This window comes from Neofelis nebulosa, chromosome 2 (genome assembly GCF_028018385.1).
Source record: "Neofelis nebulosa isolate mNeoNeb1 chromosome 2, mNeoNeb1.pri, whole genome shotgun sequence".
NCBI lineage: Eukaryota > Metazoa > Chordata > Mammalia > Carnivora > Felidae > Neofelis > Neofelis nebulosa.
The window spans coordinates 10,899,451-10,916,977 of NC_080783.1; the positions used below are offsets into that span (position 1 = coordinate 10,899,451).

Genomic DNA, 17,527 nt, shown 5'->3' on the forward strand with positions numbered 1-17,527 from the left:
GACATTATTCAGTTAATTTTAAGGAGCCTTCCATCATTAATCACCACTCATGCATTAGGCAAATACAGCATTTTGCGGGTAAAAATTTCCTCCTTAAAAGGTTTGGTGCTGCTTTACATCTTTACACTTAAAATTACCAGAAAATGAAATTTGATAATATTTTGATAGTATAGGACTACAAAATGCAGATCTTGCTCAAATTTATAATTCTTTGTTACCTTCCGGGGCACCTGGGTGGCTCAGCGGGTTGAGGGTCCGACTTCAGCTCGGGTCATGATCTCATGGCTCGTGAGTTTGAGCCCTGCGTTGGGCTCTGTGCTGCCAGCACAGAACCTGGAGCCTTCTTCAGATTCTGTGTCTGTCTCTCTCTGCCCTTCCCCTGCCCACTCTCTCTCCCTCAAAATAAATAAACATTAAAAAAATTAAAAATTCTTCATTACTTTGCATAAAACCTTGAGAAAATAAAAGCCTTGCAGAAATATAAATATCATTACATGCCTAGATATAACTTTTAAATTTTATTCCTACTGAACAAATCACTCACAAGTAATCTTTCCGAAACACAGTCATTGGAAAAGAAAACTATAAATCTCTATTACATCAAATACCAAAAAAATTTTGGTGCCAAAAAAAACAAACAGGTGCGCAGGACCAGCTGTATGTCAAGAGATACGTGTGGAAGATAAATTGAATAAGATACTCCTACACCCGTATCATAAAAGGAAGGAAAAGACACGCACGCACATTCCAAAACCCTGAAATAGGAATATTGCTTTCATTATAGAGATTTCATCAGAAGAGAGAAATACTTGCTATGGGGAGGGGAGCCTGGATGCAACTAGTTCTTAACGAAGCCTGGATTCAATTAGTTCTTGACGGTTGGGAAAGAACATTGTTAAAAAAAATCCAAGGGGCAGATGAAAAGATATGAGGGAAACCATGTGCATCATCAAGACTGTGCTCTTTAGTAAATGAGTGGGCATAGTGCAGTATCTTAAACATCGGAGTTGCATGAAATGATTCCTGAAATGATTAACAGGTAAGAGCTGAGTTAGGTTCTGTCTTGGATGCTAGGCCATAGTTTGGCAACAAGCCCATAAAATTTTGGTCTCACTGTCAGCAAATAGTTTCTTTCTTTACTATGTCTCAGGGACTAGCCCAGTGTCTGATAGGTCTGATAGATGGTAAAACGCTAATACATCCTGGCTCAATTAATCAATTGAGGCTTAAGGTCTTGGAAGAGAATTACGTAACATCAGCAATTTACTGATGGAAACCTTTTTGTGAACACCTCAAATAATCAGATGCTGGGCACATTTACTATTCCTAATGTCTATTAAAAAATCCCTCATTGTGAGTGGCAATGTTTACTTCATCCTATGGATGGCAAAACTGAGTCTCAATGAGGATAAGTGACTTGCCTTGGGCCGCACAGTTAACTGGTGGAAAGATTGGAAACTGCAACCAGGTCTGTCTCGAAAGCTTACATTCTTATCCTTCGTTGTGGTTTCAGTGAGCTGGGTAGATTTGAGAAGCAGAGGGTGAGGGAGTGAGGGGGATAAAAGAAGCAGACAATTACAACATGAATTGTTAGGACCCCAGCCTCCCCTACCTGCCCTTCTCAAGTATCATCCCCACCCCCCCTTTACGCTCTGTCAATTCACCATGTTGAATTTCTCCATACTACCCACCACAACTTGTAACTAATGTGTATTTCAGTGCTCCATTATTTACTATTTGGCTCCCATGCCATATTTTAAGTCCCATAAATATGGAGGTCAATTCTGGGTAATTCACTATTGGATTAGATTAGTCCATGGTATGCAGTCACATGTGAAGAGAATTAAAGAAAAAATGATTAGCAGAACATGAGACAAGAAACAGACAAAGAAGTAAATGCCAGATGGCATAGATGTTCCAAGCCAGGGCAGCTAGGAGAATTGTTCTGCCATCAACTGCAAACAGGAGAGTTAGGGAGTCAGGTTTCTTGTAGGGACTGGAATTGGGAAAGGCGGGGGTTTGGGTTTAGACACCAAGAGTTTTATGGTGACAGGAGGAGATCTAAGAATAATAACTAACAGAAAAGTGAGAAGCCAAGCTCCAGAGAAAGGTCAAAGCTTAAGCTGTGGACCATTGTGTCATCCCTCTGGGTGGTAATTAATGCCCCAAGAGTTAGTGAGCTCTCCGAGGAAAATGACTGAAGAAGGAGGAAAGAGCAACACCCTGAGGTCAGAACTAGAGGGACTATTCCAAGTGAGGTTATCAGAGGAGGAAAAGCTATTCAGAAAAAGACACCTTTCTTCCCCACCCTCTCACGCCTCCCCCAGCATCCCCAGACCGCTCAGAAGTATCTTTCAAACTCTGGTCAGGTGCATAGTCTCCTGCCAGGCCTTCCCCAGATAGAAGCTCCCACTCCTCCAGGGTGATACCTGCCCTGGATTGCCATTGATCAAAGCGCCCGCTTTCTTTATCACAGTCCTGTGAATGCTTATCCTCCCCTATTATAGTTTAATTTCCAAAAGGGCACAGACCATTTTTGCTCATTATGATATTCCAAGTGTCAACCATCTAAAGAGTTCAATGAACCTTTGCTGACCGAATATTAATAGAAAGAGATTAGAGACCTAGGAGGGAAACAAGAATGATGTATCATATAGAATGACTAATGAAAAATTGGCAAATATGCAAAGATCCGGAAACAATGTCCCAATAGAAAACATTGTCTAATTCGTACTTGGGGCATTTGAGTGGCTCAGTCGGGTTAAGCATCCAACTTCGGCTCAGGTCATGGTCTCACAGTTCGTGGGTTCAGACCCCACATCGGGCTCTGTGCTGACAGCTCAGAGCCTGGAGTCTGCTTCAGATTCTGTATCTCCTTCTCTTTCTGCCCACCACCCACCACTTTCTCTCTTGCAATAATGAATAAACATTAAAAAAAAATTAAATTGTACTGCATTCTTTTAACAATAACTGTGATGTATCAGTTGCCTACTCTGTGAAGAGATTAGCCCTCAACAAACATTTTCTTATTTGAACCTTGGAATGACCTTCAGAAGGGGCTGTAGTTGTCCTCACATAATAGATGAAACTCAGTCCCACAGCAGTTAGATGGCTTGTCCAAGTTTGCTCAGTAAGATGGCACACAATTCCAGTTCTGTGTCTAGACCTCTGGGACTAACCAACCATAAGCTACTGCTTTCTCCAAGCTAAATTACTTTTGGAAATAAATAAATAAATAAATAAATAAATAAATAAATAAATAACTGAAGGCATTGGGTAGCCATGTGTGGGTTACTAAGAGTTTATTTCTCCCTCCTCCTTCCATATCAAAACTCAGTTTCTGTAACTTGGATCTCTCTCTATATATAAAGAAATAAGTGTAAAAATAATGCAGAAGGATCATTCTTCATTGTTGAGGACACTCAGGCAATTTTAAGAGAAAACGTGCCATTATTATTTCAAGGTTGTGAACACACAGCACATTCATTAGTAGATCTTCTTCTGAAATAAGTAAATCGGCAACTAAAAATAGCAGATTAAATAAATGAGCCATGGAGGAACCTGATGAGTTTTTCTCTTTCCCCCCTCAACAAGTGACTCTCTCAGCAGGGAGATTATATTCATAAAGCCTCAAAATTATTCCGTTTTCAAGTACGTATTTTTCCTTCTGGCATTCCTCTGTCTCTCATGGTTTGACTAAACCATTAAACCCAAATCCAGCTCTTCACAGGTTAAAATTGCCTAACCTATGATGCTAAGTGGTTTATTGGAGGCTAAATTTTTATTCTGTTTATTTGGCTCTTCATATATTTGGGGGAGAAGGAGGCAGGGAGAGGGAAAACAGGAGGAGGAGGGAAGAGTTACATGCTGTTCAATAAAGAAGAGGCCTTCAGATCGCATGAGTTAATTGTTTACAAAAACTGAGGCTGGGAGCTAGTGGGTGATTTGACCACACAGACAGGGGGCTCAGAAGTGAGATTTGAACCTCCTTACCACCCAGATGAGGTCACTGAAAGAGAGTGAATAAATGTATAGACCAGGATTCAGTAGAATAAGAACAAGAAAGTACGTAATTTTACCAACTTGCAGTAGAGCACTGACTAATGAGGACTTTGGGGTCAGAGAGCCTGGCTCAAATCCTACTTCTCTAGCTAGGCAAATTATTGACCCCTCTAAGCCGAGGAAAAGAGAAAATATGTGTTTTATTATAGCTAATGTTTATTGGGAATTTGCTATGGGCCAAGTACTGTTTTAAGCACATTACATATATGGCCTCTTAAATCCTACCTTGTATGTCTAGTGGTTTAATTCAGATAATATATATTAGGGCCTTACCCCAGGGCATTCTCAATAAAGATAGAATTATTTTGTCAATAATTCAATACTATAGATATTAATTATGTCTATTAACGAAATAGATGGGGAAACTTTGTTTTAATCATTAACATTATCAGGTGAGCTATTTCTTTAATTATGAATAAAATTCAGATTTTAAGTTTATATAGTGAACGAGTACTCTCTAAACAAAGCTCTCTTAAAAATATTTCTTCAAAGGCATTGAAAGATTTAGGTTTCATTTTAAATCTCACTTCTTTTTTCTGGCATTTTCTCTACCATAGAGAAGACAGTGTCCAAGGGATATGGAATAACCAAAGGGGAAGTCTTTCTACCATTTTCCACTGAGTAAGCAGGTCCAAAGAGCTGTTGACTTTCTTCATTCCCGGGATAGGACAGAATAAGGTCTTTGCATATTTTCAGTTATTATTTATTTTAAAAATAGGCACAAACACCCTTAAAGTAGAAGACTTGACAGATTGATCTTTCTGGGCTCATTTTTCTGTTGGAGAAGTTAAATGCAGGAGAAATCTAACAGGTTAGCCAGCTCTTGTCAACATCTGCCCCATCATGAGACAGCGTCTATCACAGCCGTGGGGATCTCGCAGTGGAAAGCGTCAGGCTGATGCCTTTGGATGTCTCCATCTCTGCCTCTCAGTGTTTCACCAGGAAACCATGCCAATCCAGCCACCACCTTTCTGAAAGACTCAAGTGATTTGTGTCTGATGTCTGTCCTCTTCCTCAGGCTGACCTTGGACAAGAATAAGTAACAGTTGCTTTCTTTTCTTGACCTATGTTGTTGCAACCCTAACGCCTTGTGCTTTGAATATCCAGAAAGTAGAAGACGTCCAGTGGCTGCTTTTTTGAGGAGTGAGCTTTGAAATGGCTTCGAAGTGATGGTAGTCAGAGCACTTATTAAACTACACTGCGAAGGGGGCGCCTGGGTGGCTCAGTCGGTTAAGCAGCCGACTTCGGCTCAGGTCACCATCTCGCGGTCTGTGAGTTCGAGCCCTGCGTCGGTCGGGCTCTGTGCTGACCGCTCAGAGCCTGGAGCCTGTTTCACATTCTGTGTCTCCCTCTCTCTGACCCTCCCCCGTTCATGCTCTGTCTCTCTCTGCCTCAAAAATAAATAAACGTTAAAAAAAAATTTTTTAAAATAAATAAACTACACTGCGAAGTATTATTAACTGGTATGTTCATTTGATGCTTCCATTTTTAAATCTCTAACATTGTTATGGTGCGGAGTGAACAAAGGCTCTGATTTACTGATGGGTGTTCCACATTTTAAAGAGCACAGGCAAGGGGCAGTAGAAGCTGACAATAGGGATTTCTTTCAGCGTTAACACAAATAGATGTAAAAGTATGCTTTCCTTTGAAAAATTAAAATACTGTGTTGTATGAAAGGAGAGAAGGTTACACTCCCCTTGACAAGGATGGAAGAGGCCCTCGGGCCTGACAACACGCATACGGTTAAGGCATTGCCACCTACTTCATGGCATCTAACCAACGTTTTTCCTCTTGCACTGTTGGTGGGAATGCAAATTGGTGCAGCCACCCTGGAAAACAGTGTGGAGGTTCCTCAGAAAATTAAAAATAGACCTACCCTATGACCCAGCAATAGCACTGCTAGGAATTTACCCAAGGGACACAGGAGTACTTATGCATAGGGGCACTTGTACCCCAATGTTTATAGCAGCACTCTCAACAATAGCCAAATTATGGAAAGAGCCTAAATGTCCATCAACTGATGAATGGATAAAGAAATTGTGGTTTATATACACAATGGAGTACTACGTGGCAATGAGAAAGAATGAAATATGGCCTTTTGTAGCAACGTGGATGGAACTGGAGAGTGTGATGCTAAGTGAAATAAGCCATACAGAGAAAGACAGATACCATATGGTTTCACTCTTATGTGGATCCTGAGAAACTTAACAGAAACCCATGGGGGAGGGGAAGGAAAAAAAAAAGAGGTTAGAGTGGGAGAGAGCCAAAGCATAAGAGACTCTTAAAAACTGAGAACAAACTGAGGGTTGATGGGGGGTGGGAGGGCGGGGAGAGTGGGTGATGGGTATTGAGGAGGGCACCTTTTGGGATGAGCACTGGGTGTTGTATGGAAACCAATTTGACAATAAATTTCATATATTGAAAAAAAAAGAAAAAGAAAAATTAAAATACTGATAATACAGGCCAAGTGGATTAATTTAACTGTTATAATTTACATCATAAAATGTTTCTTCTCCTTGAAGAAAAATGTCACCTGAGAGTTTCATTCATGGAAAAGAGCTTTAAAATGGAAGTCCATAAGAAGGTGTAGTTACATTCACACGAAAAATGGACGCACGTAACTTTTGAGAGACATACCCCAAATTAGAGTCACTCTGTATGGTTAAGGAAGGCAGCATAATTAAATGATTTCATTCACAGGCCTTGGTGTCTTTAAAACCAAATCAAAAGCCAGGAGGCTCTGAGCAACTTGGGGAAGAAACTCAAATCTCTCTGAGCCTCAAGGTCCTTCACCCTCAAGATAACAATTTCTCTGAAGATCCTTATCTTTAACTCCTACCTTGTAGCATTGCAATAAGGATTAAATTAAAAGGTTAAAAAAAGAGAGAAAACTTTAGCACATTTTCTAGCACATTCTAAGCATATAAAAAATAGTAGCTGTACCTATTAATACCGCAAAATGCAGAACGAAAACCACACCTTAGATTAGAACATTTGCTAAAGAGAATTTGTCTTCACAGATCTGAAATGGTTTCAATCCACTAATTTCAAGCGAAGGCATGCAATTTATGATTTCCGTTTGTAGTGCGCTTCAAATAGTAACAACGAAAAGCACGTACTGAGAGGATAACCTTCCCTCTGCACGCCACAATGTGTGACAGCCGTCCTCTCCCCAGTACTCGTGATCCCACCCCGTGGGTATTATTTTCCCCACCCACAGGTGTGGAAGCTGAAACTCAGAATTGAGGTCAACTGCCCGAGGTCATTCTGCCACCAGTGGCTAAGCTAGGATGTCAACTCAGACCCACTCATAGAGGTGCTCTTCAGCTCTGTCCCGTGATGGAAGTAAAAGTGGATGGCAGTGAGGAGGGGGCTGGAGCAAGAGACGTTTTCTACTTTAAATAAAGTTAATCTAGATCAGTGGTTCTCAATTTGGGAGAAGGGTGGGACTCAAAATACCCTTGCGCTCTAAAAAAAAGTACTGGGGACCTCACAAAGCTTTTGTTTACAGGGATTTTACTTTCTGACGTTTTACTTTTTTCAAATTACCAATTAAAGCTAAGAAAATCGGGGGGATTACTTATTTACTTATTTCAAAATGATAGGTCCTATTTTAAAATATTTTAAAGCAACAATAAACACATTAAATGTCAACATGCATCTTTTTACACGTTTTTATTTAAGTTCCAGTTAAGGTACAGTGTAATAGGACTTCCAGGTGCAGAGCATAGTGATTTAACACTTCCATACATCACCTGGTGCTCATCACAAGTTCACTGCTTAATCCTCATCATCTGTTTAACCCATCCCCTCATCCACCTCTGCTCTGGTAACCATCTGTTTGTCATCTATAATTAAGAGTCTCTTTCTTGGTTTCTCTCTCTCTTTTTCCCCTTTACCCTTTTGTTTTGTTTCTTAAATTCCACATATGATTACATTCCACATATGAATGAAATTATATGGTATTTGTCTTTCTCTGGCTTATTTCACTTAGCATTATACTCTCTAGCTTTATCCATGTCATTGCAAATGGCAAGGTTTCATTCTTTTTGATGATTGTATATGTGCATATATATACATATATACATAAACATACCACATCTTTATCAAAAAAATGGCTATAATCAGCAACACAGGAATTAATATGAAATTTTATGTAAAGTTAAATTGGTTTCAAAAGAAACACCTCTTTTAGTGAAAAGAGTGATGTCATTTTACATTTTTAGCACATCTCCTTAACGTCTAACTTGGCAGAAGGCACCTAGACCCTGCCATTAGCCTCGGCACATGGCTGGTCTTGCTGTGACACCTCACATGGGCCCTGGAGGACTCCACAGAGGATTTAAGAGACTGTGAGAGTGAAATGGACAAGTAATGTCTTCCTGTTATTATGGAAATTGTTTGTGGGCCTCTCTGGAAGATTTCAGGGTTGCCTTGGTAGGCCAGCCCACACTTTGAGAACCACAGTTCAGGTAAAATCCGTAAGAGAACTGAAAAGCTGTGTTGCTAACTTTAGTCCACAGTCATAGCCCAAGTTCATCATTCAAATACCTACTTATCCATAGTATGTCTTTTTGTGCTGTTCTAGAAAAGAATGATGGAAATCTGTCATCTCTAGATGATAAGAAACATCGAGTGGGAAGATTTAAAAGCAAATAACATTTCTTGGTGAAAACAAGACGTGTTATGGAAAAATGTGTCAGAATTATATTTGGCTAACTCACAACTGAGACAAAAATTAATGTATTTTTATCTTTATAGCATAAGACAATCCTTTGTTATACAAATAAAATGTAATCGAAGTGCCATTCTATTTTTGTGGCATTAACCAAACTGATTAAATCTGTTCTATTGCTTAAGTGAAGGTCAAATATTAGCAGACATGCACCCTATTAAAGTAGAGGGCACCAGGAGAGCACTGGAAATCTTATGTAAGTTGGAAAAAATCTCATGGAATGTTTGGGCAATGTTAAGACACATTAGAAATTGAATTGTTTGGTTATTCATGAGATTGCATCTTCAAAATGTCTTGTCTCAGAAATAGGATTTTTCTTCCGTGCTTTAAAATCCAAGCCCAGAAACAAGTCATTTGTAAATCATATTTGGTTTTGTTAATTCATTTATTCAAATTTGTTTCGCTTTACTGTACTGTTTCTAGGTGGAAAATGATTATCACGAGGCACTTTAATTATTCCTGATAATTTTAAAACTTAACATAATACGTTAGGTATTCTAGAAAAATTGAGCCCTATTTCACAGACACATTAGCAAAGCTGAAGCTTAAGAATCATCATTTCAGGGCACCTGGGTGGCTCAGTTGGTTGAGCGTCCGACTTTGGCTCAGGTCATGATCTCGCGGTTTGTGGGTTCGAGCCCCGCTTCGGGCTCTGTGCTGACAGCTCAGAGCCTGGAGCCTGCTTCAGATGCTGTGTCTTCCTCTCTCTGCCCCTCCCCCACTCACGCTCTGTCTCTCTCCCCTTCAAAAATAAACATTAAAAAAAATTAAAATAAATGATAATACTAAAGAATCATCATTTCAGTAGCAATATTTCACCAAAAGGAAAAACAGTATATTTTTTAAGATTGAAAATATTCATAGAGTGTACAAGAGCACCAGCTCTAAAATGAACTTTGAGCCTGAATGCCAAATGAACCATACCCCAAAATAGCCATTGGAAGTTTCCCCATGTTGGACATCATGGAAGTTTCCAGATGTAGGACTTGATGACAGAAGAAGCATCAGTTTCAATACCATTGCATTCCTCTAAAACCAACTCCCGGTTGACTATTTTACATGTTCTAGAGGTGCTATTATCATGCAAGGTGTTTTTTTTTTTTTTTCCAGTATCCAGATGCTCTGAGGTAAAGAAAACACGAAAAACAGGTTTTTCAGAAAAGAACCACTGGTTTAACTAGAAAACCTGACCTTGTAACACTAAGAAGGTTTTCTGGATTCCCTTAGGTTCTTCGAAGCAACAGTCTGCTAGAGTCTACAGACTACTGGTTACAGAATCAGAGGACGCCGTGCCAGATTGGTTTTGTGGAAGACAAGTCTGAAAACTGCGCTTCCGTAAGTAAACACAACTCTCAGGGTCTGGGCTGAGAAAGCAGGGAGTCTGGCAGGTGTGCTCCTGGGAAGGACGCAAGTTTCATAACTCATTAAATACAAGGTTAGGAAAGTATCATTTTGAAAATACGCCACTGGTTCATACGGACCGTTAACACAAAAACACGCAGACCTCGTGTGTCTCCTCCCGTTTTGCTCATTTCGACCGGTAAACTAACCCGATCACTTCTCTGAAAAGGAAAAACGATGTTTATATTTTCAACAATGACTGAGAAAGAGATTCTGAAATAGGATCGTATGATGAGAAATAAAAGACCATTCAGGGAGCTCTCTTGGATTCTTTCCAATATATTTTATAACTGCTGCCGGTTAGTATTTTCCAACACAAAATCTGTGTAAAAGTATTCTACCATTCTTATAAATTATAGTCATCATTTGAAAACCTTTCCAGCCTAGGAAATATACAGGCATGCATTTATATACTAGAGCTGTGCTTTCCATACAAAACCTTCTTTTTCAAGGAAGAGATGTTCTTATAGACACATAAAATTCTTAAGGCGTAGAGTGGGAGCACATATTATTGATACGAAAACTCAGTGTTATGAATTCTCCTTCCTGTAGGAGATATGCTCCCTCCTGTATGTTCTACCAAGTGATATGTTTCATTGTAATTGAAATCACCTAGCTCTGTAGGACTCTTAATGACAGAGATTGGGGAAGAGTATTTCCAACGTGCAGAGAAATGTAATTCTCATGACTAAACTGTGAACTTCAGCTTTGAGCTATTCTTGGAGGTAAGTTGAATGCCAGAATTTCTGTTAAAAGGGGGAAAAAAATAAAACACAAAAGAAGGCAGCTAAAAATGGGGTGAAGAAGCTTTTTATATAAAACGGGCAGCACCAGAACTGGCAGACGGAGGATGTGAAACATTTCACACCATAGAGTCTCGTAGCACAAGGAAAGCCGAGTCCATTCAACACACTTATTTCCATCACTTTGTGTAGGCAAATGATTTTGATTCCACTGCTTTTAGGACTTTTAATCCATTATCCAGAAAACCAGTTGGTGTCTAAAAATCTTTGGGGAAAACAGAAAGGGTTATGTGGCAAATAATTTGACAGTGATCCGTCCTTTGCAAATTCACTTCTGAGATGAGTTAGGAAATACAGGCATTTATGGATACAGATCTCTAATCACATCGTGAAAGGGAGAGAAGTGGAGCGTAAAAGCTATCCAGCTACATTCTGGAAAAAGTTGTCATCCAAGCAGCTCCTGTTTAAGAAGTCTCCCACTTAGGGCCACCTGGGTGGCTCAGTCGGTTAAGTGTCCGACTTCGGCTCAGGTCATGATCTTGTAGTTCATGAGTTTGAGCTCTGCATCAGGCTTTGTGCTGGTGGTACAAAGCCTGCTTGAGATTCTCTCTCTCTCTCTCTCTGTCTCTCTCTCACTCTCTCTCTCTCTCTCCTTCTCTACCATTTCCCATTTGCTCTCTCTCTCAAAATAAGTAAACTTCAAAAAAAAGAAATGCTAAATTTATAACCAGATTTAAGATTACCCTTGGCTCTCCCTAAGCGAAGAGAACTCTCCGCACACTCCCCACGAACCCCAATGGACTCAAATTCGGGCTTAAAACCATATGACTTCCTTTCCTAATTAATTGTCCCTTTATAGTGTCCGATGACATCAGTGAAGTTGAGCTGAATCATCGTTCCTTTACAGTTCTTTCTATTCTTTCCAAAAGGAGAAAAACCTAAACACAAATAAAAGGCATACTGGAAGATTTGTTTCCCCACAATGTTTATAAAAATTGTCCATGACTCTAAACCTAAAAGAAATGTCAAAATCCCTATAGCAAAGTAGCCCTTATCTCTCAAAAGAATCGTCTACTCCTTTTTTCTTAATGTCCGAGTCCTTTCTCTCTTTCCAACTTGGCACATATTTCTAGGGAAGGAAGAAGAAACACAGTCCAGAGTTAGACATTGCTGAAGGGAGGTGATGATCTAGAGGAGAAACAGAGGTGAACTATGGAGATTCCTGACCAGAGGGGCGCCTGGGTGGCTCAGTCAGTTAAGCGGCCGACTTCGGCTCAGGTCATGATCTCGCGGTCCGTGAGTTCTAGCCCCGCGTCGGGCTCTGTGCTGACAGCTCAGAGCCTGGAGCCTGCTTCAGATTCTGTGTCTTCCTCTCTCTGACCCTCCCCTGTTCATGCTCCCTGTCTCAAAAATAAAGAAACGTTAAAAAAAAAAAAAAAAAAAAAAAAAAAAAAAGATTTCTGACCAGAAAGTGGTCAGGGAAACAGTACTTAATTGCTTTTCAAAAATAAATTCTCCAAGCAGGATGAAAGTGAAAGTTGAACTTGAAGGAAAAACAACTGTATTTTAAAATATTATCCTCATTCAAGTTTCATTTAAAAATGTAGTGTAATAAAATCACCCCAAATCGAAATCTCTTTTCCAATAATCACAACAGAATCTGAGGAGACTGTAGCAAAGTTGGCTTATATTTTATTGCTTTGTACTCTGTTCATGGCTCTATGTTAATCATCGCTCCTTTAACTCATTTCTTCCCAATCAAAATTAACAGCCAACTCTTTCCATTCCAATTAGATTGGCTTGGTATCCATTCTACTGAACTAAAAGTGTCTGAACATGCAGTCCTGAGGACTAAGAATTTTGTGAGCCAATGCCTTCTGAATTCAAGATGGCCACGTAAAATTTTTATTGAATGACAAACTCAGGCTTGGAGAGCCATCAGGAGCCATCAGGCTTGGAGACCCATTGTGCACTTGGGTCAGTATGGCTGTTCTCAACCCGTAAGCAATGAGGGTGTTTTTTTTTTGTTGTTTTTTTTTGTCATTATTTCAATAGAGAGCTACGTTCATTTCCCAGCTAAAATGAAGAGTCTAAATGAGAAGTAATTTGAGGCAGTCAGAAATACAGTAGGCGTGCCAAACACAAACAGCTTGCCCAGAAGTCTGGCTCCAGAAGTGCCCTACAAGTTACCCTCAAAAATTTTCGATAAGCTATCAAATATAAACAACATGCTTATGTTTTTCCAAAGAGACTTATCCTTTCAAATTACATAATTTCATTCTCTTCCTAATTTGCCAGTCTGGAAAAAAAACAAAAACAAAAAAAAAACCCTTACACTAACATTAACTTTCAGGGTGTTGTTTTTTTTTTTTTAACCTGATTATTTAAGAGAAGGAAATGTGGAAAAGAATAATGGAAATGGAAGCCAATTTCTAAACCCAACAGCTGAGTCATTATCTTAATAGAGGTTCTTAACACAAAGGGTAGGGATTGGACTTTTCAGGACTCCTGACTTTTTTTAATTAAAAACTAATTTAGTTGCTTTCTAATCCACTATTACCCTGTGCTATTTACTCAAATTTAATTTTTTTTATATCAGGAATCCTCTTTTGATTTAATGCTTCATTAAAATTACCTTGACAATTCACATTATTTCTATTTATAGCTACTGTCAGACTCTTTCCTTACTGATCATTTTAAGACTTGGCTATCACCCTCCAAATAAATTATACCCTCTAGCATGCATTTTAATTGACGAATCACAGTATTTGAAAATGTGTTACATTCGCCTTAAATTTTTAAATAAATTAAGTTCTTAGGCAGGCTTCAACATTCCACACATGATATTGCAAAACTAAGAAGATATTTGGCAGGTGTCCGGTGGGTCTCTGATGTCAATGCAACCCAGTGGCAACAATGACAAAACGATATCTCAGATGACAGCTCTTTATTCTATATTATTTCTCCAAATATTTCTATATTGAATCTATTCTAAAATTAAACAAAAAGAAGTTAAGGAAAAGACAAACACCCACTTGATACGGTGATCTACAGAAAAATCTAGACTCACATGATCAAAGAAAAATATAATTATAGATCTATGAAGGGACATTTTACATTATCTAGTCCAGATATTTACCAACTTTTCAAGCAACTTTTCATGTGTTTTTTCCTTAAAAAATCAAGTTTGGGGGCGTCTGGGTGGCTTGGTCGGTTAAGCGTCCGACTTCGGCTCAGGTCATGATCTCACGGTCCGTGAGTTCGAGCCCCGCGTCGGGCTCTGTGCTGACAGCTCAGAGCCTGGAGCCTGTTTCAGATTCTGTGTCTCTCTCTCTCTCTGCTCCTCACCTGTTCATGCTCTGTCTCTCTCTGTCTCAAAAATAAATAAACGTTAAAAAAAAAAATTTTTAAAATCAAGTTTGGAACTTTATAAAAATTATTTAATTTTAGACATACAGAAAAATTTCAAGAATTCCTAGAATTCCCAGATTCCCCATATGCTAACGTTTCACTACATTTGCTCATCCTTTCCTTTGTGTGTATGTATGCATCTGTGTGCATGTATACATATAGGATTTTTTTTCTAAAATTTTTGAGACTGTGTTGCAGACACAATGCCCCTTTATCTTTACATACTTCGGTGCAGGGCTTAAATATTTATAATGAGGATTGAACCCAGAGCTGCAGAAACTCTTGTTCAGGTTCTTCATTTGGTACCCACTGCACAATAATTTTCCTTCAATATTTATGCAACAGTTTTCAAGAAGTTAAATGTTGCCCCCATAAAAGTGAAAAATCCAGTGCTGATGGAAGAAATCAGCCAGACTGAGCAAAATGAAAGCCCTGTATTTAAGCGCACCAACACTCTTCTCAGGAGGCAGCTTAAGTACCGTCAGGGTTGAGTTGCACACGTGAGGGAGCTCTCAGCTTGCACCCGTGGTAGAATATTCCTTCCAGCTTCATGCAGGACTGCTCTTCAAGAAAAGTTCTCCCGTCTTGATATATTTCTAGGAGTTTTAGTACCCCCACCTTGATTGATCCAGAAGAACTTTTTGGAGGCTTGTTTCTTAACCCAACCTTAGATAAAACAGGTAAGGCAAGGCAGCGCTAGCAAATCTGATCTGTGTGGACGCACCCTGCCCTGAGCAGTAGCTCCTGAGGCCCCTTGCGAAATCCACCAGTCCCAGAGAGAACTTTGACTCTCGGTGAAATAAAAGTTCCATTAAATTTTGCCAAGTCTCTGGAAGCCAATAACTTAGAACGCTTTATGGTGAAGCATGACACAGAGGGATGGTGGAGAAAAGTCTCCCACCAAAGCAATTAGGTGGCTTAACATGCGGGAGGACACATGCAAGAAGCTGAAACCTAGAAATGTGATAAACAAAACGGAGATGGAGCTTTTGATATAACTTAAGGACTATACCTACAGTGTGTGGCGAAATAACACAGTAGTAATATGGGTGTAGACTTTAGACCCAGCCCACACGTGTATCAATGCCGTGCATCTTGAAACTAAGAGGAAGTTTTTACAAGTTTATTTTCCTTGAAACTTGAGTTTGTGTTGTATCACTTATGTTGCGGGAAAAATGCTGCATAATAAAAATTAAGATTATTGGCTTTCTTTATTGGCTCAAGAAATTGCAATGTATATCTAAGCATTACTAAGTAAGTGGAATGAGACTTCCAATAATTCATAGCATGAGTAGGAACTAAGAGGGAAATCTAGATGGCTATTTGTAGGACTATTTAAGCTTGATACAACTGTAGACACCAATGTTTCAATGTTTACACTTCAGTAAACAATAGAAACAAAATGAAAAGCCAAGTAACAATTCTGTGCATATATGTATATATGAAAGCCTCACAGTATTAATCTCAGTGCATTAAGAGTTGCCACAATTCATTATGAAAAAGTAAAATTTCCAATAGCAAAGTTGGAGAAAAGCCGAACATAAGAAATTCATTGAATAATACGATTGTTAATATAGACATGAAAAGAAGTCAACCTCTCTGATTATCAAAGAGAATCCACTATAACTATTACAGAAATTGTTTCTAATAAACTTAACATTTTTAAAAATATTTACAAAATAAAATGAAATAAAATGATAAAATAAAATAAAATAAAATAAAATAAAATAAAAATGGTTACATCCAGTGTTGATGTAAACACAGTTAAGAAGACACTCAACAACCTACATAAGGAGTGGAAACTGACAAAGTATAATATTTCTGGAGAAAAATTTTGTAATATGTGCTATCCAAAACATTTTAAATATTCATGACTATTCATTCACTTTTAGAAGTGTTTTCTAAAGAAATAGCCGCAGTTGCATGCAGACTGATGTAAAATATGGTTGATGTGCCAAAGTGACATCCCCGCGGCAGCACAGCAGACTGACTTAGAATGTGGGGTCTGGAGTCAGGCTGCTTCGTTTTGAATACCACCTCCCTTTTCTAGCTACCTAATCTCTAACAAATTGTTTAGTCTGTGGCTCATATTTCTCATCTGTCAAACGGAGGTGCTAATAGTATTTATCTCGTGGATTGTAAAGACTAAATGCATTAACATTTCTAAAGTTCTAGAACGGTGCCTGCACAGAGTTAACATTATTAAGTATTCAGTGAACTTAACAGCATATGACGGCAAAACATAGAAAGATCTCGCATACCCCACAGTACAGGAATGGTTAAATACATGTTGGGTATTTATACCATGAAGATTAATGCATTCTTTGGAGACCAGGTTTGCAAAAAATATTTCAGCACATGGAAATAAAGACTCACAGTATAATTATACATAAAAAATAGGCTCCAAAAATTATACATAATATATATTAAGCAGGACAGGTTAGTCAATTGAATGAAGGAAAGCGAAAAATCAAGAATAAGTCCTGTTGTTTGGGCTTAATCTTCCGGATGGATGGAAGTTTCACTCACTGTGGGGGGGAAAGACTGAAGAGAGGGGAACGTCGGAAGTGGGAGGAGAAGGATAGTGCTATGGAAAAGAATGTCTTCTAGTTATCCAAGTGGAAATGTCAAGTTGGCAGTTGGGTGTTTAAGTTGGAGTTGTTGCCAAGGGCAGGTTGAGAGGTAAGAGATTTGAGGGCCTTCGTGGTTATCCTCAGGGAGGTGAGAAGCTCAGTCAAAGCAGAGAGGGTGTGTAAGTAGAAAAGAGGCTTTGGTTTGCAGATGAGGATCGGGTCTTCTGGTAAATGTGCTTATACGGTGATCTCCATGTCCCTCACCGCCCCCTGGCCAAATCAAGAGATTTTTTATTTAAGCGTGTTAACCTGAGTTTCATATACAAAATGGAGTATTTTATGTATCTTGATATTTTTGCCACTAAAAGTACAGTTGTATGAATGGACCTGAGTGTACTTTAAAACCTGGGTGTTCGTAACCATTTCTCAACTGTTTTTTTTTTAATTCATTTTGACAGAAGGATGCTTTATTAAAATAGCTCAGAATAGCTTTGAGTTTCAAATTTCACACGATTCCTGCTATTATAGCAATGTTCCTCTGAGTGGAAAGCCTATCAATCAAGAAAGACCAACAGCAATACACAATGTTTCTCATTAAATAC

The 17,527-nt window shown here is 38.9% G+C and overlaps 1 protein-coding gene and 1 non-coding gene across 4 annotated transcripts in view; both read left to right on the top strand.

Moving 5' to 3' along the window:
• The window catches only part of SPHKAP (SPHK1 interactor, AKAP domain containing), a 161,064-nt gene that overhangs the window by 51,272 nt on the left and 92,265 nt on the right, over positions 1-17,527 (top strand). For all 3 annotated transcript variants that reach the window (XM_058702387.1, XM_058702370.1, XM_058702379.1), the window contains exon 3: positions 10,025-10,132. In XM_058702387.1, the coding sequence (XP_058558370.1) occupies positions 10,025-10,132 (108 nt within the window). The remainder of the gene's footprint in view (positions 1-10,024; positions 10,133-17,527) is intronic.
• On the top strand, positions 5,726-5,850 carry LOC131505916 (U6atac minor spliceosomal RNA). Its single transcript, XR_009258668.1, has one exon. It is a non-coding gene; the product is annotated as a U6atac minor spliceosomal RNA (small nuclear RNA).